We start from the raw sequence: 27,544 nt of genomic DNA, 5'->3' as shown, positions 1-27,544 counted from the left end.
CTCATGCTTTCCATTGTAATGCTCTGTTTTCAGTTGCTAATAAGTTTATCTCCCTCAAAAGGCTGAAAGGCAAATTCCTCTTTCTAGGTCTCACATATTTTTTTTTTCTTCTGTTTCTATTTTTAGAAAGTTTTTATCAAACTCTGTTTGTATAGCCAGTCCTAACATGTTTTCTTTTTTCAGCTTGATCATGTGAAGAATTTTAATCCTTCCACAGACTGGCTAGAAACTTCACATTTATTAAGACTGCACAGGCGAAAAGTAGCTCTAGAATCAAGAAGACCCTATTCTGCTAATCCTGATGGAAAATCGATGAAACTGGGATTAATTAGGCTCTGAAATGTGCTATTTGCAGATGTTCGGCAGAGCTTATTAGAGGCTTGCTGTAAAATCTCTGTGAGTTACATCCCAGAGAAAGCGGGGTGCGTTGCCCCTCCGTTGGCCAGCTGCTCTGCCCGGGTCTCTTTGTGCCTTCCCACAAGTTCAGTCTGGAAAATTCTCTGATTTTGCACTGATAAAACCACAAACGGGCTTTCGATTATTTATTATAAAGAGGCAGGATTCGGCTGGTGGATCAAGACACCTAAAATCTGTAGACACCTATACTTGGCTGAGCTGCTCTCCATGCTCTGCAGACTGTGTTGCCTAAATCTCCACAACACACACATAAAGACCTAAATTTAAGTGTTTAAATCTGACAATTGATTCTTTTCCAAGCTGTTCTTCGTCGTGTGTTTCTCTGCCTTTTGGGAGAAGCCAGCCCGTGGAGAGCACTTTCAGTAAATCCACGGTTGGGATTGCGCAGCTTTTCAGCTAGGCATTAACTGTGTCGCTGTAACTACAGCCCAACCAGCGCGACATCGTTCTGCATCTGCTGCAGACAAGTGCTGGCATTGGTGTGGGTGCTCAGTTAGCTCTGGGAGCTCCAGGAGATATGGTGCCGGTGCTTGTAGGTACGTCTCCTGGCTCTTCAGCTGCTCGTGGTGGGCGCTGGGCCATCCTGACTGCCGAGCTTCAAGGCTTTGCTCAACGTTATGCGCTATTATGCGTTATTATAGTTCCCTTCCAACATCTCAATCCACGTTTGCTCAACTAAGCAGAACGGGAGTGTCGTATTGAACTGTGCCACCTCCATAAGGCATATACACACTGCAGCAAGGGTATTTCCACGGGGCATTTGCCCAGGACTTCTGTACCCAACCGCATGGGTGAATCTTGAGCCAGTTGGGATGAAACCTGAAGCTCCATTGCCCACCAGTACCCCAGGACAGTGCACGGTAGTCCCAATCCAGCAAGAGTGCATCTCTCACCTTGATCTTTAGCAGAGGGGTTGTCACTCTTCATGTCCCACCCCAAAAGAGTTAAGTAGCTACCCGTCCCCAGACTGCCCTCAGTGAACTAACGCTAAAATTTAGACAAATGTGTTCTGTAGGAGTCTTTGGGAAGGAAAGCATCACATGACAAGTAATATCCACTGTCGCTGCAACCTGTCCTACACTCCCAGAGCTTGAGGAGAGCCCAGCTGGTCTCTAGGTCTGAGACGTTCCCACCTCTGCCTTGCTCAAGGTCCAAATCTTCCCCACAAACACAGGGACGGCCTCTAGGTCTTTGACATGGTTTGGGTCCCGGTGAAGGCTGGAGCTCGGTATTTGAGCAGGGTTGCTGGCCATCCTCTCTGCTACCTGAGCCTCTTGCCAACACGAGGCCATGCAGGGGACGAGCAGGGGTGGTGGCTCCTCGCTGCCTTCCTCCTGCCTCACGGATTCTCTCCCCGCAGGTGTGCCAGAAGGCGGGGGAGATCTCCCTGCTCAAGCAGCAGCTGAAGGATTCCCAAGCAGACGTCTCCCAGAAGCTGAACGAGATCGTGGGGCTGCGGACGCAGCTCAAGGAAGGTAAGAACTTCCTGCGGGAGAAGGAGGAGCAAATCCTCACCCTGAAGGACTCCTACAGCTCCAAGAGCGTCAACCTGGAGATCTGCGAGAGCGAGCTGCAGCGGAAGATGAGCGAGGTGCAGGTGCTGAGGGAAAAACTGAACCACTGTGAGATGGAGGTCTCCGGACTGAAGCGGACACTTGCCAGCATGGGACCTCCGGGGCCTTTTGGCGGGGACCTGGCGGAGAAGCTGCGGGACCCCCTGGCCTGCGAAAGCGACGAAGCCAAGATGCAGCGGCAGAGCGAGGACAGCGTCAGCACGCTGCGGAAGGAGGTGGAGCGGCTGCAGACGGAGCTGAAGCTGGAGCGGCAGCAGCGGGAGCAGCAGGTGATGGACTTCGAGGAGGAGCGGCGCACGTGGCAGGAAGAGAAGGAGAAAGTCATCAAGTACCAGAAGCAGCTGCAGCTCAACTACGTGGAGATGTACCAGAAGAACCAGCTCCTGGAGCACAAGGTGAACGAGATGAACACAAAGGCCACCAGCCCGCCGCACACCGAGGAGAAAAAACCATGGACTCCCTCCAGACTTGAGCGAATAGAGTCCACCGAGATCTGAGGTGGGACCAAGACGATGCCCATGGTTTTGGTTTTGGTTTTTTTTTATTGCTGTGCATGTACTACCTACTCAAGCCAGTGATCTTCCGAAGGATAATACGATACCGTAGGAGCGGTGTGAGTTCGCCCACGCCGAGCTCCTTCACCCTTACTCTATTCTTCTGTGCTCTGTAGGTAAAATAACTGTGGATGTGCGTTGTTTTTCTATCGATAATGCGGCATCTTTCGTTTGGTTTTGTTTTGTTTTATTCTTAGTACAGCTGGTGAGGGTCAATTGGCTCTTTTGTAATCTGCCGTGACTGTTACTTCGCTAGAGGCTGCCATCCCCTCTCCTACAATTCACCCCTCTTCGGTTGGTTGTTTTGGAGGGCTGTGTTTGGTTCCTTTGGTTTTCAAAGCATTTATATGCAGCAAAACAGTTCAAAGTGGCAGGTTGTTTTTTTTCAGGGCATTTTTAGCCACATTGGCTAATGGAGCAAAGCTCTTGGGACCGTGAGCAAACTCACTGTTCTGCGTCAAGTATCTCGTCTAGACAATGGTCTTAGTGAAGTCAGGAGGAGATTGGCCACTGATTTCAGTGAAACCAGACATATCTCTACCAGATGACTCCCTCCTGCAGCCCGTGGCTACCACGGCTGTAGGAGGTTAGGACGTCCTTGAGCACCAGGATGAGCCTGTCCTGGTAACAGAAGCCACCAAGGAACGGTCGCCCAGCAGGAGCTTCTGTTGACACATGCTGCGTTTTCATTTCGTTGTGTTTTCCGTCTGCATTTCCACTCGCCTCCTGGGTTGTGACCAGTCCCGGGAGCAGAAATATCCTCCCACCTCTGCCTTGATCCCCCTGTCCTTACGTATATCCAAGCCGGCTACAGCAAGAAAAAAAAAAAACCTTGAGATCCAAGGCAGTTCTCCTTCTCAAGAGCCCTCTTACTTCCCACAGTCAATGGAACGAGGTTTGGGGAAGCCTCCGAACCTGTGGGATGTTTATGCAAACAGAAGCTTTAGCAGTTTGCCCAGCAGTGGGCAATTGTGCTAACCCATCCCCAAACGAGAGGCGCTTCGGTGCATTCTCTCTGCCCGGGGTGTACTTACAGAGGGCACCCGAGCCTCGCTCAGGAGTCGCAGTGAGCACATGTCAGCGTCACCACTGGGTTGCAATGGGGGAGGTGAGCATCGGCCTTCAGTGCAGCCACGTGGAATAGCGCCCATCGCGATCCCACGCGGTACCACAAACTCCAGGGACGGAGATAACGCAGGGCCAGCTTAAAAAATACTCAGCTACTGACTCTGAGCATGAAAGCAGACACAAGAAATGCTTAAGATCGTGCAAGTGCTTATGCCCCGGCAGAAAAATAACCAAATCCTACGTGCACACTCACTGAAAATGATGCGGGCATCAAACACCAGCATTCAGCTTTAAAAGGGGGGCACAATGGGCCTGGTTCTCCCTTGCACAGATGCTTTTTTAACCACGATCCACAGCAAAGAGAGAAAAATGCTATGCAGGGGGATTTGTGCCGACTAGGCAGCAGCCAGAGGATCGGTGCAAGCGGGAATTCGTGCGCTTTGCCCTGGAGGACAGCTAGAACAAAGCCAGAATTAGCATCTCGGGATGTCTGTGTGAGGTGACTTCAGGGAGAGTTTGGCCAGCTCACATTGCACCTGCACACCGAGGAAGAACAGGGTGTTGAGAGGCAGAAGCCCTGAAGCTATTCACCTTCCAAGTTCCCTTCTCTCTCCATTCCCCTCCCCATCGCCAGGTCTGACCTGGTGGGATCAGACAGCGTTGTGGGGAGCTCCAGGCTGGGCAAAGAGGCCGAGCAGGAGAAAGAAGACTCCAGTGAGTCCCACCAACCTCCAGCCAAGGTCAACAGTGTTACTGGGAGGAACTGCTGGTAGCTGGCAGGGATCCCTGGAGCTACAGCAAATAGAGATGTGGAAGGAGATCAGGGCATTTTGAGACCCTGGTTGAGGGCACCTGGGTTCCCCCACGGCTTCTGCCTGTGCCTTTGGAGCTGAAGGAGAAAAACTGGTGCCACCCAGCAGCAGACAGTGCCAGACATTGCCATGCCAAGGGCAGGGATGATAAGGGATGGGTTGGAATGGGATGGGCAAGCAAGGACCTCACAGAAGGTCATTGGCACAGTGCTTATATCCTGCTAGAGTCAAACGGGGCAGGTCCTCAGTCCCCAGCCCAGTACTGCTCTTTGCTTCAGTGTTTCAGAGCCTGCAGCCTGAGTCAAGGGGTCTCAGAGGCACAACTCTTGGCAGGCAGATCCCAGGGCTTCCTCCGTTTCACACAGCGGGCTTCTAGATGGGGCTGAACACCCCCCAGGGTCGGGGTTGGAGATGTGGCGTCTTGCGTCGCTTTCTGTGCCTCTCTTCGGAGGAACCTGCGATGTCTTCCAGCCCAGAGCAGCTGAGGGGGACCTGTGCTTGTGAAGGGCTGCGCAGTCCTTGGGAAATTGTGAGATGTTTTGGATGCCTGTTGCATGATGATTTTGAGGCCACCACACAAAAAGCAAACGGACCATCAACAGCAAGTGCCCAGGCTATGAGATGGGCCCAGTGACCCGTTGGTCCTTCCCACCTCTGCCCCTCCTAGCCCTGCTGACGGTGAGGTTGGTTTCCCCTTAACCACCACAAGAGAAAGGGTTTCAATCAGTGGCTCGAGAACACCTACGGCGATTGAAAATCGAGGACCTGCTGCTGAGGAGGTGTATGGTGCGGCTCCCTGCTGCGTTAGCAAGTGGGAAGGGGCACCAGCACCACGCTGTGGGACACCTTCTCACCAGAGCTCCTTGAAAATCCACAGGCAGGAGAAGCAGGGGCCTGCCTGCCCTCCCCGCACACCTGGATCCCAGCAGCAGCAGTCAGCCAAGCCCTCCAGTGCGTCAGGTTTGCTCTGACATCTTTTTCCCAGATCTTTTTTTCTTTTTTTTTTTTGTGCAGCGGTGCCAGGAATGAGCGTGTCTTGATAGACCCAGTGATACCTGCAGGCATCGGGTTTGTATGACTGCTGGAAGGGTGCTGAACTGCCCAGGTGCCAGACTGGCATTTTAATGGCATATTCAGAGAACGGCCAAGGAGGGTCACGTCTTGTCCTTCTGTGAGGTTAATAAAATGTTTCTGTCCCGTGAAACTCACCTTGGGCTTGCCCACATCCCAGCTGTCCTCATCCAGCCCTGGAGCTGATGGGACTCTGCGTGACGTCCTGGCTCAGATGTAATTCTGCAAGTTCTGGTGCTGCCCTCAAAGTCTTGCACGTGGTTAGGGCCAGATGTGCTGGCATCCATGGGGCTTGGGCCAATACGACCCGAGATCTGTGGAAGAGAGAGGGGTGGGAAGACCCGCAGCACCTCTAGCAGCACAGCACCCACATACAGCCACCTGAGTCACGCTCCAGGAGCATGCACACAGCCGTTACGTGAGCGAACACGGCACACCGATTAACTCCAGCAACTTCCATCCACAAGCATTTGGGCTAAGCAGGTTATCCGGAGACGAGTGAGCTTGGATGGAAATGAGAGCCCGGCTCTGTACGTATAGCGATTAAACGAGGAAACAAGAGAGCTCTGTGGCTTCTCTGCTGCTGGCTGGGTCAGCAGTGGCAGCAGATGCTGTGTTTGAGCACCGAGCGCTACGTGGAGGGTGCTCAGCACCTTCTGCTGGCTGCAGTGGAAATGGAGAGGGCTCCCAGGAAAGCAATCTGCTTGGGATTGGTGCCCACAGAGCAGCCCGGTGTCACTTTGTCCTGCCTCAGTGCTTGCCAGGACTTGTAATCATCCCCTAAGGCTGAAGTCTCCCCCCCCCCTGCCATCCTCATGCCCCCACAAAGCCCCCTGAGGACAGAGAGGCTCCCAGCGGCGTCCCCCTGAGCCCTGCCACCCGGGAGCCCTGCCCGCGGGCAGGACCAACCCACCCCGCTCCTGCCCTTCGCTGTGGCACTTTACAGCTCGCTCCAGCAGCGAGCTCATGAGCAACACGACCAAAGATCTCTGGAAGGCGCCGGACCGCGTGCCTGGAGCTGCCTCCCTGCCTCCCCGGGGAGGGAAGAGGCTGGGAAGGGGGAGCGCTAGGCAGGACCCGCTCCCAGACTCGGGCGGCCAAAGCGGGGGCCAGCGAGAGAAACTCAGTTCTGTCCTGAACAAGAGCAGGTCCAACTTGCCCTTCTTCTAACCCAATCCTTCAGCCTACGCCTCAAAGGGCAATTTACGGAGTTACTTTCCACCAAGATCCTTTGCTGGAGATCTGCTCCCCACGTTGCCCGCATCCTTCTGTTCCCCTGCGTCAGCTCTCAAGCCTCCCCTGCCTCTTTTCAGTCCCCACTGTCCCCGTGCTCTCCCAGATACTTTATTAACAAGCAGGAGCCCCCCCAGATGTGGCTTGTCCGGACCCTGCCCTCAGGGGAACTTGCTACCAGGCTCCTGATCCTCACCTCTTCTCTCTGTCATTCCCATGTCAGCTAGATCAGCCCTGCTTTACCTCCGAGAGCGACCTTGTTGGAGGACATCCCCATGGCCTGCAATCCCTTGAGATCACTGCGTGGGGCTTCACACCATCATAACTACGCCCAGCCAGCTGCGGGACGTTCCCAGCTCCTCTACCCCTGCAAAGACAGGGGTGCAAGGGGCAGGAGCATCCCTGCTCACACAGCTCCCATGCCTCCTGTTCGCCGGGGGGCACCGGGGCGTTGGGATCACATCCAGCCGTTTTCAGGCTTCCCAGTAGGATGTTCTATTAGTGCAAGTGTCAGCAAAACCAGAAATGAGCCTCTGCACTTTCGGGATAAGCTTCCTCCCTGGTTCTCCCAATGAAGGGGATCGTGTTGGATCTGGAGCCCGGGGCAACCTCTGGCATGCAGGGTTGTGTGTTCAGGGCTCTTCTCCAGATCTGTTTTCTCAGGCAGAAAGTCTCTGCTTTCTGTCACGAAGCAATAGGTTTTTCTAGAGAGATTTAAAAGGGACTTCCCAACTCTGATACCTGCAGGCAAGCCAATGTTCCTTTGGATACCTTCGTAACTCTAGCTCTGGGCTCCCCTCTTTCAGAAAGGGATGCGAGGCCAGGTCTGGCTCCAAACAACCACCAATGATTTGAGCTTGGTGGTGCCCATGTGTCCAGGGAGCGTGGAGATGCCCACGTGCAGCAGGCAGGCAGTCTGGGTCCCTGGGACGTGCGGTCCATCCTCCTTTCGTGCCCACCCCGTGCCTGTTACTGGTTGCCTGCAGCGGGTCTTCTCCATCAGCTCACTGACATGGGAGCCATCGGGTCCCCAGGGGCGTCTGAGCTCACAAAGTCACATTTGGTGATAGCCAGACACCAGCGGGAGACCACGGAGCCCTCCTGGAGGAGAAGGTGCCCATGGTGGCACGTGGGTTCCCTTCCAGTGGCCGAAGGGAACAAATGTGCCCAGGCGGAGCTCCACCACCGGTGCAGAAGAGCTCCACCACCGGTGCCAAAATGCTGCACAACCCCAGAAGCGTCTATGCAGTCTCCTTCCACGCAGTGGAGTCCCTGCAGAGCCCGGCCCAGGGCTAGGTCTCCTCCAAGGTGTCTTTGTTTGCACTCATTCGGACCTGGTAAATGCTGTGAGCTGAGAGGCGGCCCGTCCGGACTCTCTCTCGGCCTTTGCCTTGCACTGGGCAGTGTGGTTGCGAGGGTTTCCTCATCCGAAATAAATGCACGTTGCTTAGCCACCCGTCTCCGCGTCTCTTCTCCAGCAGATCAACAGGCCCCCAAAACCCAGCTCCCCGACGGAGGGACGTCAGGTTGGGCCGGCTGGCGCCCCGAGCAAGTCTGTTGTCTGATCTCACCAGCAATAAAAGCCCCGCAGGGGAGCGGCCAGAGCTCTCCAGGCTCTGTGTGTATGTAGGATCTCTGCATCAGACCCTTCGTCCAACGTTTTGGACCTGCCCGACTGTAAATTCAATCCCAGCCTTGTGCTTTCTCTCCTCTGTTTGTTTCTTGAAGCCTCGGTCTCTCTCTCTCTCTCTCTGCTCTTACTGTGAATTCAAACCAGAAGTGTTCTGAACTCGACTCTGTTACTGTTCGTTCTGCGTTGACTGTTGCTGGTTCTCCGAACTGCGTTTAATGAGACTTTAAAAAAAAAAAAAAAAAGGAAAAAAAAAAGAAAAAAATATATATCTATATAAATATACTTTAAAAAAAATAAAATATTTAAAAAAGAACTCCATAAGGTTGGGTGTGTCTCCTGTCCACCAGTCACTTTCAAACACTGTTGTCTTGACCTTGCCTCTGGTCAGTGTATTTAACAAAAAGAGGTTGAAAAATAAAGAGATAAAATGCAGCATTCTGGGATTTTTGTACAGCAAAGGTGTATCCATTTAGGAAATTCTTGTTAAAACTATACCACATTTCACAATCTACTGCTAGTCTGTTGTATGTTTCCATGGGGTTATAAAGATGTGAAGAGCTACTGCCTTCGCGATTTTCTACGGTGAATATATATATATATCTGTACAGAGGTATGTATATATATAAATATATATGAAGATCTATATGTATACGTATCTCTCACTCTCCTATCTCTATCTGACTGTGAAGGATTTTTATTGGGCAAAATAAAATGGAGAAAGGCCCCTTTTAAAAACCTGACTGCGTGCTTGCCTGGTTGTGTTGCGTGCGGGTGGGAGAAGCAGAAAAACTACAGGGGATTTCGGGAGGGACCCGAGGAATGGTGATGGGGGAATGCTGGAGATGGCTCCACGAGGGAAACCCACATCTCAGACACAGCAGCACAGCCATACACGTGCTGGCCTACAGCTTCCTCGCAGTCCATTAGAGTGGGGTGAAAGCACTTGTAGCTCCTGGCGCTGAGGATGGAGAGCAGCCTGGCATTGTGGAGCAGGAGGGAAAGGTGGAGGCTTCAGGGAGCTGAGAGGAGCAGTGCACACCTCCACGTCCATCTCTTCAAGCCGACGGAGGCGATGCTGCTGGGCACAGCCGTCCCCAGCCCTTATTCCTTGGGGTACAACAAGGGTTGTGCAAGCGTTCACTTTACGGTTACCATAAAGGAGGGATGTTTAGATGTAGAGCTTAGTGATATGGTTTAGTGGAGGACTTGTTAGTGTTAGGTCAGAGGTTGGACTCGGTGATCTTGGAGGTCTCTTCCAACCTAGATGATTCTGGGATTCTGGGATTCTGAGGCTAAATGTGGGGGTCGGCCTCTTCTCACAGGTAACCAGTGATAGGATGAGAGGGAATGGCCTCAGGTTGTGCCAGGGGAAGTTCAGGTGGGGAATGAGGAGACATTTCTTCTCAGAAAGAGCGGTCAGGTGTAGGGATGGGGTGACAGGGAGGTGGTGGTGTCACCATCCCTGGGGGTGCTCAAGGGAAGGTTGGACGTGGTGCTTGGGGACGTGGTTCGGTGGGTGACACCGGCGGCAGGGTTGGACCAGATGAGCTCGGAGGGCTCGGATTTTGTGACTCTTTGAACTCGGGCCGTTCTACGTTTCTCTGACTCCGTCATTCCGCGCTTCTGTGACTACCACCTCAGGCCGCCCCAAGATGGCGGCGCCCCCCCGAGGCACCACAGGGCGCCACACCAAGGCGCCGAGCATCTTGTCACGTGACCCCACCCCACGTGACGCTGCCCGCACGCCCCCTACCGGCCTCGCTTCAATCCTCCCCCCCCCCTTTCCCCGCTCGGCTCCCGTAGGCCGGAAGTGCGTCACCGGCGGGCACCCGGAAGTGGCGGCGGGGGGCGGCAGGGCCGGAGCCGGCGGCGGCGGCGGCAGCGCCGGGCCCGGTGAGTGGGGGGGGGGGCGGGGAGGCCCGGGGGAGGCCTCGCTGCTGACGGGGAGCTGTGGGGAGCTGGGGGGCGGCCTCTTCTCACAGGTAACCGGCGATAGGACCGGAGGGAATGGCCTCAAGTTGCGCCGGGGGAGGTTCAGGTGGGGAATGAGGAGACATTTCTGTCAGAAAGGGCGGTCAGGTGTAGGGACGGGGTGACAGGGACGGGGGGAGTCCCCGTCCTGGGGGTGTTCGGGGAGAGGTTGGACGCGGTGCCTGGGGACGTGGTTCGGTGGGTGACAGCGGTAGGGGGGCGGTTGCACTGGGTGGTCTCTGAGGCCTCCTCCACCCTCAGTTACCACACGGTAAGGGCGGTTTTTTTTGTATTTTTTTTGTTTTTTTTTTTTTAACAAGGTCCGCGCGGAGAGATGGGAAGGAGCCCGGGCACGCCTAACCCAGAAGAGCACAGCGTTAGGAGAGCGCTGTGAGGATTAGGAGAAAAAAAAAAAAAAGGCAAAAAACCTGCTGCTCGCTGCGGGCGGCAGGGAAGCAGGTCGGAGAGGTGGGCCGGGCTGGAGGAGCGCTGCAGGAGCTCGAAACATCAAGGTTTAGGTGTGGAGATGGGTAAAAGCCCCTCGCCTGTTTTTTTTCTAAGGTGCTGGAAGTACGGTGGCCCCGCCGTGCCCTCCGCGTGCTCGTGCTGCTGGGCGCAGGAACGGGAGGGGAGAGAAATATCCCTCCTCACGAGGTATCTCCCCAGAGGCGTCACGGAGCTTAGCGCAGAGCTGCGGGGGCGCACCCCGAGCGGCAGGCGCTGCCCACCCGCGGCGTGCAGACACCGGGGACGTTGGTTCCCTGCCGCGGAAGCCGGGCTGTCTGTCCCGGGAAGAGCGTTTTGGGTAGCAGCGGAGCGCTGGGCGCCGCGGGTAGGCTCGGATCGCCCCCCCGGCAGCGGATGGGACGTGGCCTAAAGAAGCGGCGTGTCTCTCGGTGCTGCTTGCCCGCCCCTCGGGGACAGCAGAACGAACAGAGGGCGTGCAGCACGGAGTCAGAGCAGAAAGCCTCGGCCAGATAAACCCCCCCCACCACCACCTCTCGTCCAAGATGAGCTCTGCAGCCCCCCCACGAGGGGCTGGGGGAGCCGGTGGTGCTGGAGGGGTCGGGGTCTCCTTCCCCGGGGGTCTCCTTCCCCGGCCAGGGGCTCGCAGCCTGCGCAGGGCTGCTGGGCTCCAGGCGTCGTGCCGCCTCCAGGCGGCTCCAGCTGGCCGCCGTAGCCAGCGGGGATGGAAATTAAATATAATCAGACATTTATATGCGCCGAACGGGGAGAGCTTTGAAATCCAGAGCTCTTTTGCAGCCGTAAGGCAGGCTGCTGGGGGGGCCACAGCCACAGGGCTGGGCAGAGCCCGCCCCGCACCCAGCAGCTGCCTCGCCCTGAGGTGCCCAGCACGATCAGCGCCTAGCGGGTGTCTCACGAAGCCTGCTGGTTATTTACCAGCCGCCCTAAAAACACACCGGCCCCCCCCCGTCCTCCTCCGTGCCCCGTTTGGCCGAGGCGCAGCCGTGCAGCGGCAGTGAGGAGGGAAGAAGCCGAGAAGTCCCCACCGGGAGCGCGTGCCCGGCGCCTCTCCTCGCAGCCTGCAGGGAGGGCTCCGTAACAGGTCTCTTCCACAGAGGTCTCTATCCGTTCCCCAAATCCGGGAAACGCTCCCGTGCCCGGAGGGCGAGGCTTTTCTCCTAGTTCTTGCCCCCGGGGCTGCGGCGCCCTGTGACGATTTGCGGTGCCTCTGCCCCGCTTCGTCCCCGCTTTGCTCCACGTTTCTCCTTCCTGAGCACCGGCTGCCCTGCCGCGGGCGAGTTTTGGAGCCTCACAGCCTCCGGGTGCCCCCGTGCGATGAGCGGAGCGGCACCGTGGGCGTTCCCACAGCCCTGCGGGTGCTGGCCGGCGCTTCACGGCGCCGACTGAAGGAGCAGAATGCTCCGTTTGGGTACGTCAAGCCTTTTGAAGCTGTCTCTGCATCACAGAAATACGTGTTCATTGCTTAAAACGAAAGAAAAGCGGTCGGGCTCTCTTACAAAGCGACAAAGAGAGGATTTTTTCCGTGAATTCCCACAATCTCCGCCAGATTCCTTGTAGCTGGTGGTGCCCGCCCGCTGGTTTGGCCTCTCCGGGTGTGTCTCGGGTCGTCTGGGTGCTGGCACTGCCCCGCGCGGTGTGCGCTTGGTAGCGGCTGCCCCGCGGCCTCCCCGGGGGAACAGCAGCTCTCTGGGGGAGGCGCTGGAGTCACCCAGCTCCGGGCGGCGTAAAGGAGTAGGTAACGAGCGCCGCGTGCCCGGCGGAAGCCACTCATTCTCCGTCTGCCCTCTTTTTTTAGTACCTGGGAGCAGTTCAGAGCCCGGTCAAGCTGCGAGCCATGGCTACGGCGCTCGTACGCCGACGGTTCCCGAGGCTGAGCAGGGTGACCGCCGCCGTTCTGACTTCAGCCCCGCGCAAGGCCGAGGGCGGAGGCGGCGAGAGCCCGCGGAAGGAGGAGGAGGAGGAGGAGAACCCGAAAATCACCGGCGCCGGGAGCAGACCCGCTGCCGCCATCCGGCTGCTGACCCCGCCGGGCTACAGGGTGCTGCACAAGCCCGCTGCCTACGCCAGGAGCAGGGCTGGGAGCTGCGGCCGGGCTCTCGGTGATCCTCCCGCCAGCCCTGGCGCCACTCGGGAGCACAGGGGGCTCCCTGCTGCGTCCTTCCAGGTTCTTCCAGCCGCCAGGAGCGCCCTGGCCAAGCCCCCCCGCAGGCGGAACCCCCCGGCGCTGGCCAAGCGGGAGGCAGAGCGGGAGCAAAGGGAGCTGCACGACTCCAAGGAGGACCCGCGCGCGTTCCAGCAGGGGCGGCCCGAGTACAAATCCCTCAGCTACGATAGGTTCGAGCCGCTGGAGACCGTCCCTTGGGAAGAAGGCGAGGCGGTTCTGCGCGGCGCAGCCGCCCAGGGGGGCCTGCGGAGCCCGGCAGCTCTCGCGGAGGGTTTCCAGAAGCTGAGCCGCCTGCCCGAGGAGCGCCACGCGGCGCTGGTGTCCGAGCCCGGGTTCAACGCCCTGTGCTGCTGCGTCATCAACCGGATCCAGTCATTCAGCACTCCAGAGCTCGTCGAGGTTTTGAAGGCTTGCGTCCGCCTGCGTGTCCCGCCCGCCCACCCCGTGCTGGACGCCTGCGAGCGCGACTTCTGCCGCCGCGCCTGGGCCATGAGCCTGGAGCAGCTGCTGCTGGTGGCCGACTGCTGGCGCTGCCTGGAGCGCGCCGTGCCCTCCTACCTCGGCATCCTCTTCAGCTACGCCGGCAGGAGCTGCAAGGAGCTCGCCCTGCCCCAGCTCGTCCAGCTCCTTTACATCATCGGCGAAGGGCGGAAATCCCCCCCGGACCTGGTGCAGAAGCTGGAGGGCGTCATCTGGAAGCACCTGGACTCGTGCACCCTGGAGGAGGTGGGAGCCATTTGCCTGGGGCTCTTCAAGTCCCTCAGCGCCGTCTCCGACCGCCTCGTGAGGAGGATCGCCGACAGGGTCTCGCCGCGGATGGAGGAGATGAGCACCTACGCTTTGGTCAACGTGCTTAAAATGCTGCGCTACGCTCGCCTGGACCACCTGCCCCTCCTCAGGGAGCTGGGGAGGGTCGTCCCCCCCCGAATCCCGGCCACGAACGTCCAGGGCGTCATGCACATCACCCTGACCTGCTCCTCCCTGCACTACTACGACGAGGGCGTGCTGGCCGCCGTGGCCGCCGCCCTGCCCTCCAAGGTGGCCTACTGCCGCAGCAAGGACGCCGCCAAGTTCCTGTGGTCCTTCGGGTGCCTGGACTACGAGCCCCCGAACGAGGAGGAGTTCTACTCCAGCCTGATCGAGCACATGCACAGGAAGCTGCACGAGTTCGACAAGTTCCCGGAGCACCTCCTCACCGGCTTGCTCGGCCTGGCGTTCGTCGGACGCTTCCCGGAGGAGCTGATAGATTATGCTTTGAGGGATGATTTCGTCCAGAAAACGAGAGCGAGCAAATACGAGCTCGGGAAGGACCTCTTCACCCTCGGCAAGAGCGTGGAAATCGAGTGCCCGGGCTACCGAGGCAGCCGCCTCGCCCCTCAGCTTTACCAGGAGATGACCGAGATGGTTTTGGCTTTCGCAGAGCAGGAGATCTACGTCAGGCCCGAGATTGTGGAAGCCGAGTCCCTTCTCCGGAGCGTGCTGGGCGGCCCCGAGTACGTGAGGAGCCACATGATCCTGCCTCACACCCGCTCGAGCGACCTGGAGGTGCACCTGGCCGCGGACGGGCGCCCCGTCCCTTTCAATTCAAAGGCCGCCGCGGGTAAGAAGCTGGAAGACATCGGAGTCAGTCTGACGGACGAGCTGATGGCTCAGCTCATCGAAGGGAAATCCGGCCGCCAGGCTCGCCTGGAAGCGGAAAACGAAGCCGCGGCTCCTGGTCGGGAGCAGACAGGGGCAGAACAAGCCCCACACGCGTCGTTTGCGGGCAGAGCTCTTAGCATAGGCACCTCGTGGCAGGTTGTACCCAAACCGGGGGGCTGCCTCGAAGCCCCCCGTTCCCCTGTGCCGCACCAGCAGCCCCGGGGGGTGAAGCTGGCGATCCAGGTGTCCAACCGGAACCACTACTGCTACCTGTCCAAGCGGCTCCTGGGGCTGCACCGCCTGAAGAGGCGGCAGCTGCGGCGCCTGGGCTACGTGGTGCTCGAGCTTCCCTTCTGGGAGTGGTTCCCCCTGCTCAAGCGCACGCGCTCGGAGAAGCTGAGCTACCTGCACTACAAAGTGTTCGACCCGGCGCTGCTCGGCAGGGCCGCCTAGCACCGCCCGCTGCATCTCTGCCGATTTAAACGCTCCCCGGGGCTTCGGTCGCCGTTTTCGGCAGGTGCTTTGTGAGCCGAGGCCGCCTTGGCGTGTCCGCCCGCCCTGCCCTGCCGACGGGCATCCGTCCCGCGCTCTGCTGCGGTACGTCGAGCCTCAAAACGCTTCCGTGCCAAATAAAACCCGCTCTCGTGCTCATTTTTTCCCTGTGATCGCTTTGTTTTCTCCGCCCCGGATGAATGCGGGTGGCTTTGGTTGCTTGGGAGCAGGGCGGCGGCGATGCTGTTGCGATACCTGGGGGAAAATCGGGGTGGCTTTTAGGCACGGTGCTGGTGCGGGGCTCAGGGAGACGCGCGTCTCCTCGGCCTTTCCAGCTCGGCTCGGCTGGGGCTGGTGGGCAAGCTGAGCTTCTCCTCTAAGGAGCTGCAAATACACGGGGCAGAGGGTGGAAGCTGAGCGGCGGGGCGAAGGCTGGCGCTGAGGATCGGGGTGCCGTGACCCCAAAGCCTGAGTTTCGTGCAGAGGGGACTCGAGTCCCGCTGCTGGCGCCTCTGCTCGGGGCGGCGGCGTCGCCGCGGGGTGGCACGTGCTGGCGTGCCCCAGCTCTGGAGGCTGCTGCTCTCGCCCTCTAATTGCTGATTGCCTCGAAGAGCTAATTGCCAGAGCAGATCGAAGGCTTGGAAAGGGGTAACGACGGAGGCCATAACCTCGGTGACGGCCTCGGGCTTGGAAGGAGCTTTCCGGGGCGGCCATGAAGGCTTGCAGCCCCCTGGGGCGGCGCTGCCAAGGGGTGGGATCCACGGGGGGGCTGAGCGGGAGGGGATCTGCAGCCCGAGAAGGTGACGTGATCAGAAACGGGGTTGAGGGGGATCTTGAGTTGTTCCAGGAAAGGGAACAACGAGGGCTGATGTTTCGTTACGTCAGAGCTGAAGGACTAAAGGAACCCGCGAGGCAGCGGGTTCGGAACGAACCCAAAAGCTCTCACTCCCACCAGCCGCGGGTGCCGGAGGTCGGGGCGGTTCAGGAGCCGAGTGGAAAAACTCCCCGCAGGCGGCCCCGGTCCTGCAGCGAGCCTTTGGGGGCCAGCGAGCCAGGAGGTCGGAGCGCAGGAACACTGCTCTGCGCCTGCCGTGCGGCTCCTGCCCGCCCCGAAACGCTCGGGCTCCGTGTGTTGGTGCCTCGGGTGCCGCGTTTCTCGCTTCAGACCATGCAGACCCCTTCCTCCTGCCCTGCGGCAGGTCCCGCTGCCGAAAGGCACGCTCACTTGGGTTAACGAACGCCGTGGGAAGCTTCAGCAGGGCGCTGGGGGCACGGCCCCCCTCCCTTGGAGCTGTTTAACACCCGCCGCTCCCCGCGGAGCTGTTAACTAGCGATCATTTATATTTGTTTTCAATCTCAGCTGCCCCCCCCGGGGCTGCCGGAGCCCTCGGGAACCGTTTCTCCCCGCAGCAGCTCCACGGGGCCATCCGCATCCCAAGGGGCCCCGCCACTGCGTCTCGTCCACGCGGCCACGCGGGTCCTGCCCCAAACCTCTGCGGGCGGCAGAAGGACGCAGCACGCGGGGAGAAAACGGGGCACGGAGGCGAAGATTTTGGTGCAAGGCCGCGCCGCGCAGGTCCCCCGTGCTGCAACACGAGAGCCTTTCGCCGACGTTCACTCATTTTGCCTTCTATTTTCTTTTTTTTTTCTTTAAAGCTGAGTCTGATGCTCAGAAAGTGAGCCCTCTCCAGCCGCCAAGATGGTCATAAACGTCTGTCTCCCCCAGTTCAAGCCGAGGATTCACTGCAACAAGGTAAAATGTAAAAAAGGTGCTGGTTCGGGGGGGGCGGAGGGGCGAGGTGGAAGCGGCTTGCCGTGGCTGGGGCGGCTTCTTTGCCGCTCATCCGTGATAATTAGCGGGCTGGCTAATTATCACGGCGTGGCTGGCTGTGCCGGGCTGTCCCAAGAAGGTGCGGCGAGGGCAGCTCGTACAAACTCCCGTCTTTTTGCACGGACTGGGCGGCTCAGGGAGGGATCTGAGCACGGGAGCCACTGCCTGCTCGGGGTCCGCACCTCACGCGAAGGCGAAGCAGAGCCGAAGGCTCGGTGCTTTGAGAGATCAGTCCGGGGAGATTTCCCAGTGGGCCGACGCCGCTCTTCCAAACTCAGTTTGCCCTTTCCGTGCTCGGATTAATTAACGCGAGCGCTGCGAGTTGGTGTTAGAACACCGTGTGGCCTTCCGTGAGTGCTCCAACGTGGCACACGCTAATTACCGGAGGGGGAGTGCCCTCGTTTTGCAGGATCTCATAACAAGGCGATGTTATGTGCTTACAGGTGCGCGTGCTTTGACTCTAGATATGTTTTTCCCCGCAAGATTGCAGCTTTCCCCTCGTCCGGTAGAATACGCAGCTCTTGGCAATGTTTGTTGAAGGTGCTCTAATCAGGATCCGGAAGTTTTTGCTCGGCATCATCAGAACCTGTTAGCTGCCACCTCGTTTTTAGTTGAAAGCCACTTGTGAGTAGCAAGTCTCCCGTAGTAAGTCTCTCCTTTGAGTGAGTGAGTGGTAGGGAAGATTCGGAGAACGTCCTCATGCGGCAGGAGGGGCTGATGTGACGTTTCACCGCTGCTGACAGAGGGAAGCCTCCCGTTTCCCCAGTGCTCTGCTCTCCAAAACCCCTCCAGGCCGCGAGTTAACTCGCCAACCCAGCCGAAACCACAATCCACACACGACTTTTCACTCCTGCAGCAAGTTCAATCGGCGCTGCAGGCCGCTGCCCGGGTCGCAGAGGGCGCAGAGATGGGACAGCGTGCCTGGGAGGAGGCTGGGGGTGGCTCTCCTCTCTCGTCTCAGCTACACGTGAAACCACAGCCAGGATCCCTAGTTTGTTGACTTGAGACTAAGTCCCCGTGAAATTAGGTTCCTCTTTATTTTCTTGCTTCAACTCAAATCCATTTTCCTCTTGAAACGCAGATCTCCGCCGACGGTTACGAAGTGGAGAACCTGATCTCTGAGGACCTGGCCAGGAGAAATCGTGGCTTCCGCAGCGAGTACTTCATCAAACCGCCCGTCCATGTCACCATCTCCTTTCCCTTCAACATTGAGATCTGCAGGATCAACGTCGACGTCTCCTCCGGAGGCTACCAAACCTTCTCCGGCCTCGAAGTCTACACCTCTACCTCATGCGCTAAAACCTCCTGGCAGAGCCCCGAGGGGCACTTCTCGGGTCTGGCCGGCCAGCCCGTGTCGGACAAAGACACTTTCACGCTGGTGGGCAAAGCTGTCTTAAAAAATCAAAGCAAAGTGACGTTCGGCCACCGAGGCTTCAAGCCGAGGCCTCCCTTCCACCAGATGGAGAACGTTTTCTCCTACCCGGGCTCCGCGTCTCAAGACCTGTGGAACAAAGGGCCCGCCTCGCTCAGCAACGTCTCGCACCTGAAGCTCTGCATCACCCACGTGGCCGGCGGCGGCCTGCCCTGCATCAGGAGGCTGGAGGTGTGGGGGCAGCCCGCCAAGTCGTGCCCGCAGGAGGTGATCGAGGGGGTTTTCCGGGCGGCCTCCCAGTGCCTCGCCCAGGACGGCGGCAGCCTCAAGCCGGAGCTCTGGACGCCGATGGAGAGCGACTGCGTGCCCTTGGGCACCAGCGACGGCGAGCGGCAGGCCCTCCGCAAGCTGGTGGACGTGGTCCAAGACGTCCCCGAAGAATTCCTGGACCCCATCACCCTGGAGATCATGACCTTCCCCGTGCTCCTGCCCTCTGGGAAGGTGATAGACCAGAGCACCTTGGAGAAGTGCAACCGGAGCGAGGCGTCTTGGGGCAGGGTGCCCAGCGACCCTTTCACCGGGGTGGCCTTCAGCCAGCACTCGCAGCCCCTGCCTCACCCCACGCTCAAGGCCAGGATAGATCATTTCCTCCTGCAGCACAGCATCCCCGGCACCAACCTGCTCGGCAGGGCTCACGCCTCCGAGATGCTCGTTCCTTCGTCCGTAACCGGGTCTTCTCTGAAGAGGAAGATGGACTGCGTGGATCCGAGCGCCGCGCAGCCGCTTTATTTCTCTTCCACAGACTCGCTTGTCACGGCTACCTCAGAGAACAGTGCTAAAAAAATGAAAACGGACAGTGACTCGCATCTGATCCAAATGGACTGTTCCACAGGTACCTGGCTCCCTAACTCGCTTCCGTTTCTTCGGTGTCCTGACAGCCCGGGGCCGGGTTTTTAAGTCAGGAGGCTTAAGATTCCCCCGCTGCCTCCGGAGAGCTCTGAGGCTGTCGCGTTTTGCTGCTGACAGACGTCCTGGCACTGGGTTCATCGTCTCGTTTACACCCCCCTCTCTCTCCCATCCCCGGGTGCTGTTTGCTCCCGTTCTCTCTCACTTTTTCTCCCCTCTAGGCTCGTCGCTGTCGCTGTGCTGCCCGTGCAGCCCGCCTCCCGGCCCTCTCGGTAGCTCAGGTCGCTGTGTTCCCCTGTCAGGTTTCATTTCCCTTCTCCTTCTTGCTCTCAAGCCACCGGCCGGGTGGAGGCCACCTTTTTTCCAGAACACACGGCTCGATGTGAAGGTGGCTTTTTATCGTAGCTCGCCGATTAGCCCAGGCACCCAGGTGTGTTCTTGCAACAGCAAGAAAACGTGCGGTAACAGGAGGAGAAACACTCGGGGCTGTGCCTGGGCTGGAGGCTGAGCTTTGGGAGCGTTTCCCTGCACAGCCAGATGCCAAACCTTCTCCGGGCTCCGTGGAGGAGCCATTACCCACGAGATGTGATGTGTCTGGAGGAGGAGGAGGAGGTGGGCGCTGCTCTCCTTTCCTCCTCGCCTTCCTCAGCGTGTGTCAGATCCGGCAGCACCTCTGGATGTGAGCTCCAGGAGGCAGAAGAAGAGCCCGGAGGTGCAGCCCCGAGATAAATCCCTTGGAAAGCCGAGTGCTTTCACAGCTCCTGCCCGGCAGCTGCGGCACCTGGCGGTGTGCGCAGCCCGGGGTGCTCCCTGCAGGTCGGGCGGGGGGTGCCCGACGTCTCGGGAGGCGACAGGCAGAGGTACCAGGGAACTCGCTTCTCGTCTCACTCCTCTCACTCTTCTCCCTGCTAGCGTTAAACGGAGTTACTGCTTTGGGTCATAATCCCTCAGGGAAGGAGCTGGGAGGAGGGGGAGAGACATCCCCAGCACTGCTCCAGCGTGCGGCCCGGGCAGGCCGTTTTCAGCCCTCGTCAGCCCTCAGTGCCGCGGCAGATGTGCAGCAGCAAGGCTGAGCTCTTCCCCTGGGGGATGGATTTAGCAAATGAGCGACGCAGACACCGTTTGCTTAATGTGAGGTCTTAATTAACTTAATTGAGGTCTTTGGTGCTGCACGGGGCAAAACGCTGGCGTAACCCCCGCCGAGAAGCGCCCCGCTCCTCAAACCTCTGCTTCTCTTCGCAGATGCGATCCCTCACGAGCAAAAGCTCGCGGAGAGTTTGGACATGGCCTTGACCTCAGCGCTCAGCTCCATGCCGTCCTTCACGGCCAAGCTGATGAAAGGGCAGCAGCAGGCGCAGGGCGAGGGAGGCTGCAGCACCTCGTGGAACGCCGCCTCCGGCCTCGGTAAGCGGCGAGCGCCTCTGGGAGCGGGGCACGAGGGCAGGGACCGGGTTTGCGGGGAAGGCTGTGCTGCTGCTCGGCGTCTTTCGGGGCCAGCAAGCCAAATTTGTGCCTGGAATCCCATCAGGTATGAATAACTACCTACATATCACAGCATCACAGAATTGTCTAGGTTGGAAGAGACCTCCAAGATCACCCAGTCCAACCTCTGACCTAACACTAACAAGTCCTCCACTAAACCATATCGCTAAGGGCTACATCTAAACGTCTCTTAAAGACCTCCAGGGATGGTGACTCCACCACTGCCCTGGGCAGCCCGTTCCAATGCCTAACGACCCTTTCAGTAAAGAAGTTCTTCCTAACATCCAACCTAAACCTCCCCTGGTGCAACTTTAGCCCATTCCCCCTCGTGTATCTGCCCGGCTGTTGAGCTAGACGCCCTAATCACAGCCCTGGCTGTGCGTGCGTGCCCCAGGGCTGCAGGGAAGCTCTGTTGGAAGCCCTGCACCTTTTTACGTCCCTCCACAAGCCGATGCCCGCTCTGCTGGCTTCCTCTCCTTCCCCGGAGCGAGGATCTGCCTGCTGGTGGCAGGAGTGGGCGCACAAGGACCGAGTGTCCCCGAGGCGGCACTGGGGGTGCGCGGCTCCCAGTGACTCTCCCCGAATAGCTCTTGATGCCTCGCAGTGACGCGAAGCCATTAAGCTTTTTACTGTCCCCTTTCAAATTGCTGCTATTTGAGAGCTGAGTGAGCGGCCCTGCACAGGTGGCGGGTGACAGGAATGCGAGATGACCCCTGCGGTGTTCCGCACAGGAACGCGTTTTAAATCGAGTGCCAGAACAGAGGAAGGGAGGCCAGTGAAATTGTCTCGGTAAAAACGAGAAGCTCTGTGATCACCTCAATTAAAAGCCCGACGGTGCAAATGCTGGTTTGAGCCAGCCCCTCCTGAGCAGAAATCCCCCCCCCCAGCAGCCAGACCCTTCCCTTTATCGTGGTAGAGAGAGAAAAACCGGGCTGCGGCCCTGAGATATGGGCACCTACAGCACGCAGGCCGCTCGGCCCCGGGGTGGCACGGCACGGCGCGGGTTCTCCAGCCCCCGCCCAAGCAGCTTCTCTTCTCCTGTCCCCTTTGCAGAGCACGGCAGGAGCGGCCAGACCCAGGGGTGCGCGTCCTGCGGCAAAACCTTCTCGCCCTACTTCAAAACGGAGCCCGTTTACCAGCTCCCCTGCGGCCACCTCCTGTGCCGCCCCTGCTTGGCTGAGAAGCAGAAGTCCCTGGCCGTGGTGTGCGGGAGCTGCAAGCGGTCGGTCGCCACGCACGACGTCAGGAGGGTTCACTTCTAACCTGCCGGGAGGGCGAGGAAAACAGGAGCCGCCGCCGCCGCCGCCTGCGTGGATTCGCGCGAGGACGGCGGCCTTTGGAGAGCCTGCCGGCTGAGCACCCCTAATCGCGGAGAGGATTTGGGTCTCCTTGTGCTTACAGAGTAGCGGGGTGGGGGGGGGGTGGGGTTAGAGCGTCGCGCCGGAGCAAAGCGGCCCGAGGGTAACAAAAGCCATAGCTTCTTTAACGAGGGACTTGTGTTTATACAGGACCGTCACGCCCGCCCTCTCACCACCGTCCCCGTGGCTCAGTGGTTAGCGTCGGTGCCTTTCGGGCAGGGAGTTTCGCTTCCCCGCGGGTTAAAAACCATTTAAACGGTCGGTGAGCAGCTGTTCACCGAGCCCTCGTGGCGGATAACACAACGCCCAAGCTACCCGACCTCTCCCCATCCCTGCCTCACCCCCCCCCGACGTCGCTCGTCCTGCCGGAGTCCAGCAGGTGACGAAGAGAGGCCGTGGCTAAGGCACGAGGGACTGGCAGCGACCTCCCTCTGCTCGTAGGGACCCTTGTAGAAAAGCCATCGCACTCCACCCCCCTCCCGCCTCTCGGTCTCTGTCGCGTGGCCGGCCCCCGGCTCCCGTCCGGCCGATAAGACATTTACGCCTTAATAAAACCCGCGGTTCCGGTCAGCTCTTCACCCCGCCTCGTCACTGGCCTCGCTGCGCATTAATGACGCCGGGTGGGGAAAAAAAAATAATCTCTCAGCAGGGTCCTGAACAAACAGGCTGCAAAAAGCTAAAAGCCAACACGCTGGGGGGGGGGGGGGGGGGGAGGCGAGCCGCGGGGGCTGTCAGCGGGCTTTCGGGACCGCCGCGCAGCTGTCAAACGCCGAGGAGCTCTGCTCTCCGGAGAGCTGCTCGGGAAAAAGCCAGGGGAAAATTACTCGGCTACGTTCTGTCTCCTGGCTGCGCCGAGGGTGAGGTGACAGCCGGGGGGGTTTTGTCACCTGGAAGCCCCCCCCCCCCCCCCCCCCCCCCCCACTGCTGCCACTTAATCGATGATCTCTCTCCGCCGGGCAGGCATTTCTTGCCGACGTTCTGCGCCGGTTTCTCTGGGGTAACGAGCTTGCAGCTGAATCACTTTACATGTAGCGCCTTGGTTCGCTCTTAAAAGGCAGCCCCTCGCTGAGCAGCTCATGAATTTCGTGGCTTTCTAGTCTGAGCGAGCAGCAGCCTCATCGAGCAGCCGCGACGCCGCTTTGTACCGGTCTTACGGCGCTCGTAACCTCCCTTTGTAGCAAAGATGTGAAGCCCCCGTCTTCAAACAACCGCCAGCAAACGGGCAAAAAAAACGATTCCTAAAAACCTCACGCCTTTTTTTTTTTTTTTAAGGCAGCCAAAATCCCTCAGCCTCGGTGCTGCTGTGCGTGCCGTGAGCCACCCGGGTGTGATTCAGCGCTCGCACCTCCTCCGCCCCAGGCCTCCAGCTCGCTCCGAGCGCTCCCGGCCGCGCGGAGCCCTCCTCCTCTGGCGCAGGCGAAGCCCCCTCGCCTCCGGGCGAAGCCACAGCAGCCCAGAAGTTTCTGGGGAAGCCCTGCCAGCGGGCGGCGGATCAGGCCGGGCGCCGTTTCGCTCGGGCTGAGCACGCGTTATCTCCCCGTGGGTCGCCACGCAGGGAAATCGAGCACTCAGCCTGGCGGAGCAGGGGGTGGAAGGGGTGGCAGGAGGGTGCCCGGCCCGCCCCCTGCTCAGGGGACCAGTCTCTGTGTTCTGCAGGGTTGTTCCGAGCTCTCATCCACCTAATTTTCCCCGCTGTTGGCACTACAGGACCCCTGGGCAGCAAGTCTCAGCCCGTGCATCCCTTTTTGTTGGCAGAGGATGGGGAGAGGGTAAGGGATGGAGAAGGGACGAATTTCCCCGCGCACACCTCTCGCTCTGCACTGCTCAGGAACCGAGCCCGGCGCCCCGGCTGGACGTGCTTCCTCCTCCTCCTCGCTCCCGTGGTGACCGTGGGGGGGGGGGGGTCCTTCCCTCCCAGCCGCCCTTCGGCTCCCGTGCGGAGTGGGCAGGAGGTGCGAGCAGCTTGGTTTTCCAGCACCGAGGCTGTCTCCTCCTCGGGAGCAGGGGAAGAACCTTTGGTGGCCACCCGGTGTCCCCTCCCCGTCGCCCTGCCGGCCACCAGGGCACGGTGACCGAGTGACACGCTTGTGACGGGCCGGAGGAGCCCCGGGCGCTGCTAAAAGCGGTTAAAAAAAAAACAAAAAAAAAACAGGCCAATTTGGGGAGCGCCCCTTCACCCAGGCAGGCGCCGGGCACAAGCCTCTGCCAACGCGCCCCGGCGGTGCCTCGGGCACGGCCCAAAGGCTTTTACCTTCCTCCTTCCCCCGGCCACAGCCACCCGCGCCGATGAACACCGCGCCGCCCCGCACGTCGTTAGGAGCTCAGCGCTAACGAAGGGGGCTCCGCTGGGGCCCGCGGGAGCCTGGGGACGAGCAGGGACGTGGCGGAGCAAACCCGGGGCTGGGGACGTGGAGAAGGTGGCCCCGGGTGGGTGCCAGGGGGGGATTCGGGAGCCCCAGGGCACGCGGGTGGGTGTCCTGCTGGGCTCAGCACCACGGCCCTGCAGGGACCCCACCGGCTGAGCCCCCACGCGGGCTGGGGACATCCCCCCGAGCACGTCCCCCACGGTGCCGCCGTCCCAAAGCCCCCTTTTCGTGCTCTCCATCCATTTTTTTTTTTGCCTCGGCGCCCCATCGCTCCCTCCCAGCCCGTCCTTGATTCCCGTAAGTGATTCTGCGTCGCGGCTGCGCAGCCTCTGCAACTCGGAAAACATTTTATTAACCTTCCTCGCCTTTAAAGAGCGTAATTACATTTTAATCTCATATTCCCGCGTTATCATTCCAGACACAGAGTCATTTGAATGCAGATCGCTCCGGCTAATGCAATTTTTACGATACAGTAATGAAGAGCCGGAGCATGAGCGTGTAACGCCGCTGCCCAATTTAGCGCTGACATTTGGGGCGCTTTAAAGAAAAGTTTCCCCCAGCCGAGTGCTTTTTTAATTTTAATTTTTTTTTTTTTGCCTCCTCCTCGGCCTTGCAACGCAAGCGGGTCTGGCACCTGCTGTGAGCTGGGGGGACGTGGTCGCTGCTAACGATGTCGGTCATTAAGGCTGCACCTTAATGAGTCACTGCTGCTCCTGGGGGCCCCCATCGCCCAAACCAGCACCGTCACCCCCGGGGTGATGCCTCCCTCCAAATCCACGGGGCAGGATGAGGCCGGGGCACCCCCCCTGCCAAGCATCACCCCCGTTGTGCGCCTGCCCCAACCCCTCCGTGTCTCAGTTTCCCCTCTGTGATAAGAAAGCATCCCAGAGGTTTGGCCCTGCCCGGAGGCTCCCCCCCCCATTGCCGTCCCCATCCCTCCGGCACCCCAAAACCAGCCCCTCCTCAGCGCCTCCGGGGCCGGGATGCTCGTCGGGAAGCTGCTTCCCCACCGCATTTTAATTTCCCATCGCCGAGGGGAAAAAACCCTTGGTTTAGGGGTGCCTGCGTGCACCCCAGTGCTCTCCTCCGGCATCCCGGCATCCCTCCCAGAGCAGCATCCTCCAAACCCGCATCCCTCCCTAAATCCTCATTTCCCAAACCAGTATCGCTCCCCAAACTGTCTTCGAAACCAGCAGCCCTCCCCAAATCCTCGCCCCCCAAGCCAGCATCCCTCCTAAAACAACATCCTCCAACCCCGCCTCCTGCAGTGCAGCGTCCCTCCTCAAACAGCACCCCCGAACCCGCATCCTCTACACCTTTTTGGGGTTTTGGCTCCCCAAACCACCACCCCTCTAAAACCTGCACCCTCCAGCCCACCTCCCCCCAGGCAGCCCCCCCAAACTAACCCCAAACCCGAGCACCCCCTCCCCGTGGCCACCCTTGGAGGTGGGGGGAGGCCGTGCCCCCCGAGCAGCTCCGGCTCGGGGGATTTGCCAGCCCTGAGCGCTGCCGCTTGCGCTTCTGCACTGAATCACCTCGATTACAGATTCACTTGGATGAGATTTGGGAAAGAAAACAGGAAAAAAAATAAAAAACAACAAAACACACCAAAAAAAAAAATATAACCAGCCCGCCCTCCTCCTCCTTCTCCTCCCCCCCCCCCCAGGCAAGGCGGGGGGGGACGGTGGCATAAATAGCGGGCGGCACAGCACGGGGCCAGATGCGGAGCGCAGCCAGCGGCAGGGCGGCCGCCTTCCTCGCACGCGTGGCACCGCTCCGAGCACCCCCGGCCATGGCCGAGCCTTCGCTGCCCCTCTCCTTCCTCTGCCTCCTCGCCCTCTCCTCCGCCTGCTACATCCAGAACTGCCCCCGGGGCGGCAAGCGCGCCTTGGCCGACACGGCCCTGCGGCAGGTACGGGGCCGCGAGGGGACTTTGGGGTGCTGGGGGCGGGTTTGCGGGGCGCCGAGGGTGCCCCCCAAGATCTGCAGCACCCCTTGGGTGCTCGTGGGGTTGGGGGATAGGGCTGAAACCGTGCTGGGAGCAGCCGTGGGGACCCAAGGGGCCACCGGGACGAGCCCCCTTGGCACATACGTGCTGGAGGTGGGGACCTGGGCATCACCTGAATGGTGCTGGGGAGGGGGGGGGGGTGCTTTTTGTGACCCCAAACACACCCAGAGCCCCTTCCCCTTTATTTTTGGGGCCGGGTGCTCGAGCTGCCGGGTCCCCCCCCCACCCTGCAGTGCCTGCCCTGCGGCCCGGGGAACAGAGGTCGCTGCTTCGGCCCCGGCATCTGCTGCGGCGCGGAGCTGGGCGGCTGCTACGTGGGCACGGCGGAGACGCGGCGCTGCGCCGAGGAGGACTACCTGCCCTCGCCCTGCCAGCCCGGCGGGCAGCCCTGCGGCTCCGGCGGCCGCTGCGCCGCCGACGGCGTCTGCTGCAGCGCTGGTAACGGGGAGGGGGCCCCGAAAGGGTCCGGGGGAGGCGACGGGGCTGGAGTGGGTGCCCACGTGGGGTTGACGGGGGGTTTTGGGGGTTTGAGGGGAGCGGGGAAGGTGTGGGAGGGGTCGGGGGGGTGCCAGGAGCTGGTGTCCCTGCTGTTAGCCACCCCAAGGGGAGGTGGGCACGGAGCGATAGCACCGACGTCCCCAGCTCGGGACACGGAGAACGGGCTTGGAGCTGAGCCCAAACCCTGTCCCCGCGCCTCCCCAAGCCTCAAGACGTTGCTGAACCGGGCACAAAAATCCCCTGACACCCCAGCGAAAGCCCCGCTCCCCGGTTAACGCGAGCACCGCAGCCGGAGCTCGAGCCACGCGGGTGCCCGGGGCTCGAAACCCGCAGCTCCTAAACGTGTCCCTATTGCTTTCCGCCGAAGACACCTGCGCCGCGGACGCCTCGTGCCTGGAGGAAGGCAGCGAGAGGGCCGAGGAGGCGGCGGAGAAGAACCTGACGGTGCTGGACGGCTCAGCCGGGGACCTGCTGCTGCGGCTGATGCAGCTGGCGGGCCGGCAGCAGGGCAGGCAGCCCGGCCTCTGAGCCGCGGCGCCGCGCGCGTCCGCCCCCGCCGTGTACATACGAGCCCCAATAAACGTCCTCTTGCACTGTGCTGGCCTCG

General features: G+C 59.9%; 4 protein-coding genes across 14 annotated transcripts in view; all 4 read left to right on the top strand.

Annotated features, from left to right (window-relative positions):
* LZTS3 (leucine zipper tumor suppressor family member 3) overlaps positions 1-6,057 on the top strand; it is a 33,923-nt gene extending 27,866 nt beyond the window's left edge. For all 7 annotated transcript variants that reach the window (XM_080588808.1, XM_080588804.1, XM_080588803.1 and 4 more), the window contains one exon: positions 1,778-6,057. In XM_080588808.1, coding sequence (XP_080444934.1) covers positions 1,778-2,488 — 711 coding nt within the window. In that variant the 3' untranslated portion in view covers positions 2,489-6,057. The remainder of the gene's footprint in view (positions 1-1,777) is intronic.
* Positions 6,058-10,113: 4,056 nt separating this feature from the next.
* Positions 10,114-15,275, top strand: FASTKD5 (FAST kinase domains 5). 5 transcript variants are annotated; one of them, XM_080588797.1, is made up of 3 exons: positions 10,114-10,255; positions 10,654-10,851; positions 12,615-15,275. In XM_080588797.1, the coding sequence occupies exon 3, from the start codon at positions 12,654-12,656 to the stop codon at positions 15,075-15,077; it is 2,424 nt and encodes an 807-aa protein (XP_080444923.1). In that variant the 5' UTR covers positions 10,114-10,255; positions 10,654-10,851; positions 12,615-12,653; the 3' UTR covers positions 15,078-15,275. The 5 variants fall into 5 exon arrangements, with proteins under 5 accessions (XP_080444923.1, XP_080444924.1, XP_080444925.1 ...); XM_080588798.1 differs by having other exon boundaries at positions 10,654-10,863; XM_080588799.1 differs by having other exon boundaries at positions 10,654-10,894.
* A 1,497-nt stretch (positions 15,276-16,772) lies between these two features.
* Positions 16,773-22,639, top strand: UBOX5 (U-box domain containing 5). Its single transcript, XM_080588809.1, has 5 exons — positions 16,773-16,869; positions 17,391-17,571; positions 18,029-19,211; positions 20,468-20,629; positions 21,761-22,639. Exons 3-5 carry the CDS (start codon positions 18,407-18,409, stop codon positions 21,967-21,969), a joined length of 1,176 nt encoding a protein of 391 aa, XP_080444935.1. The 5' UTR covers positions 16,773-16,869; positions 17,391-17,571; positions 18,029-18,406; the 3' UTR covers positions 21,970-22,639.
* Positions 22,640-23,324: 685 nt separating this feature from the next.
* LOC308193772 (neurophysin 2) lies at positions 23,325-27,531 on the top strand. Its single transcript, XM_080588811.1, has 3 exons — positions 23,325-26,343; positions 26,673-26,877; positions 27,305-27,531. Exons 1-3 carry the CDS (start codon positions 26,152-26,154, stop codon positions 27,463-27,465), a joined length of 558 nt encoding a protein of 185 aa, XP_080444937.1. The 5' UTR covers positions 23,325-26,151; the 3' UTR covers positions 27,466-27,531.
* Positions 27,532-27,544: the final 13 nt, after the last annotated feature.

The sequence above is a fragment of the Anser brachyrhynchus genome (genome assembly GCF_964034855.1).
Source record: "Anser brachyrhynchus genome assembly, chromosome: 4".
NCBI lineage: Eukaryota > Metazoa > Chordata > Aves > Anseriformes > Anatidae > Anser > Anser brachyrhynchus.
The sequence above is the reverse complement of the archived record's forward strand: the minus strand, read 5'-3'. Positions and strand labels throughout refer to the sequence as shown.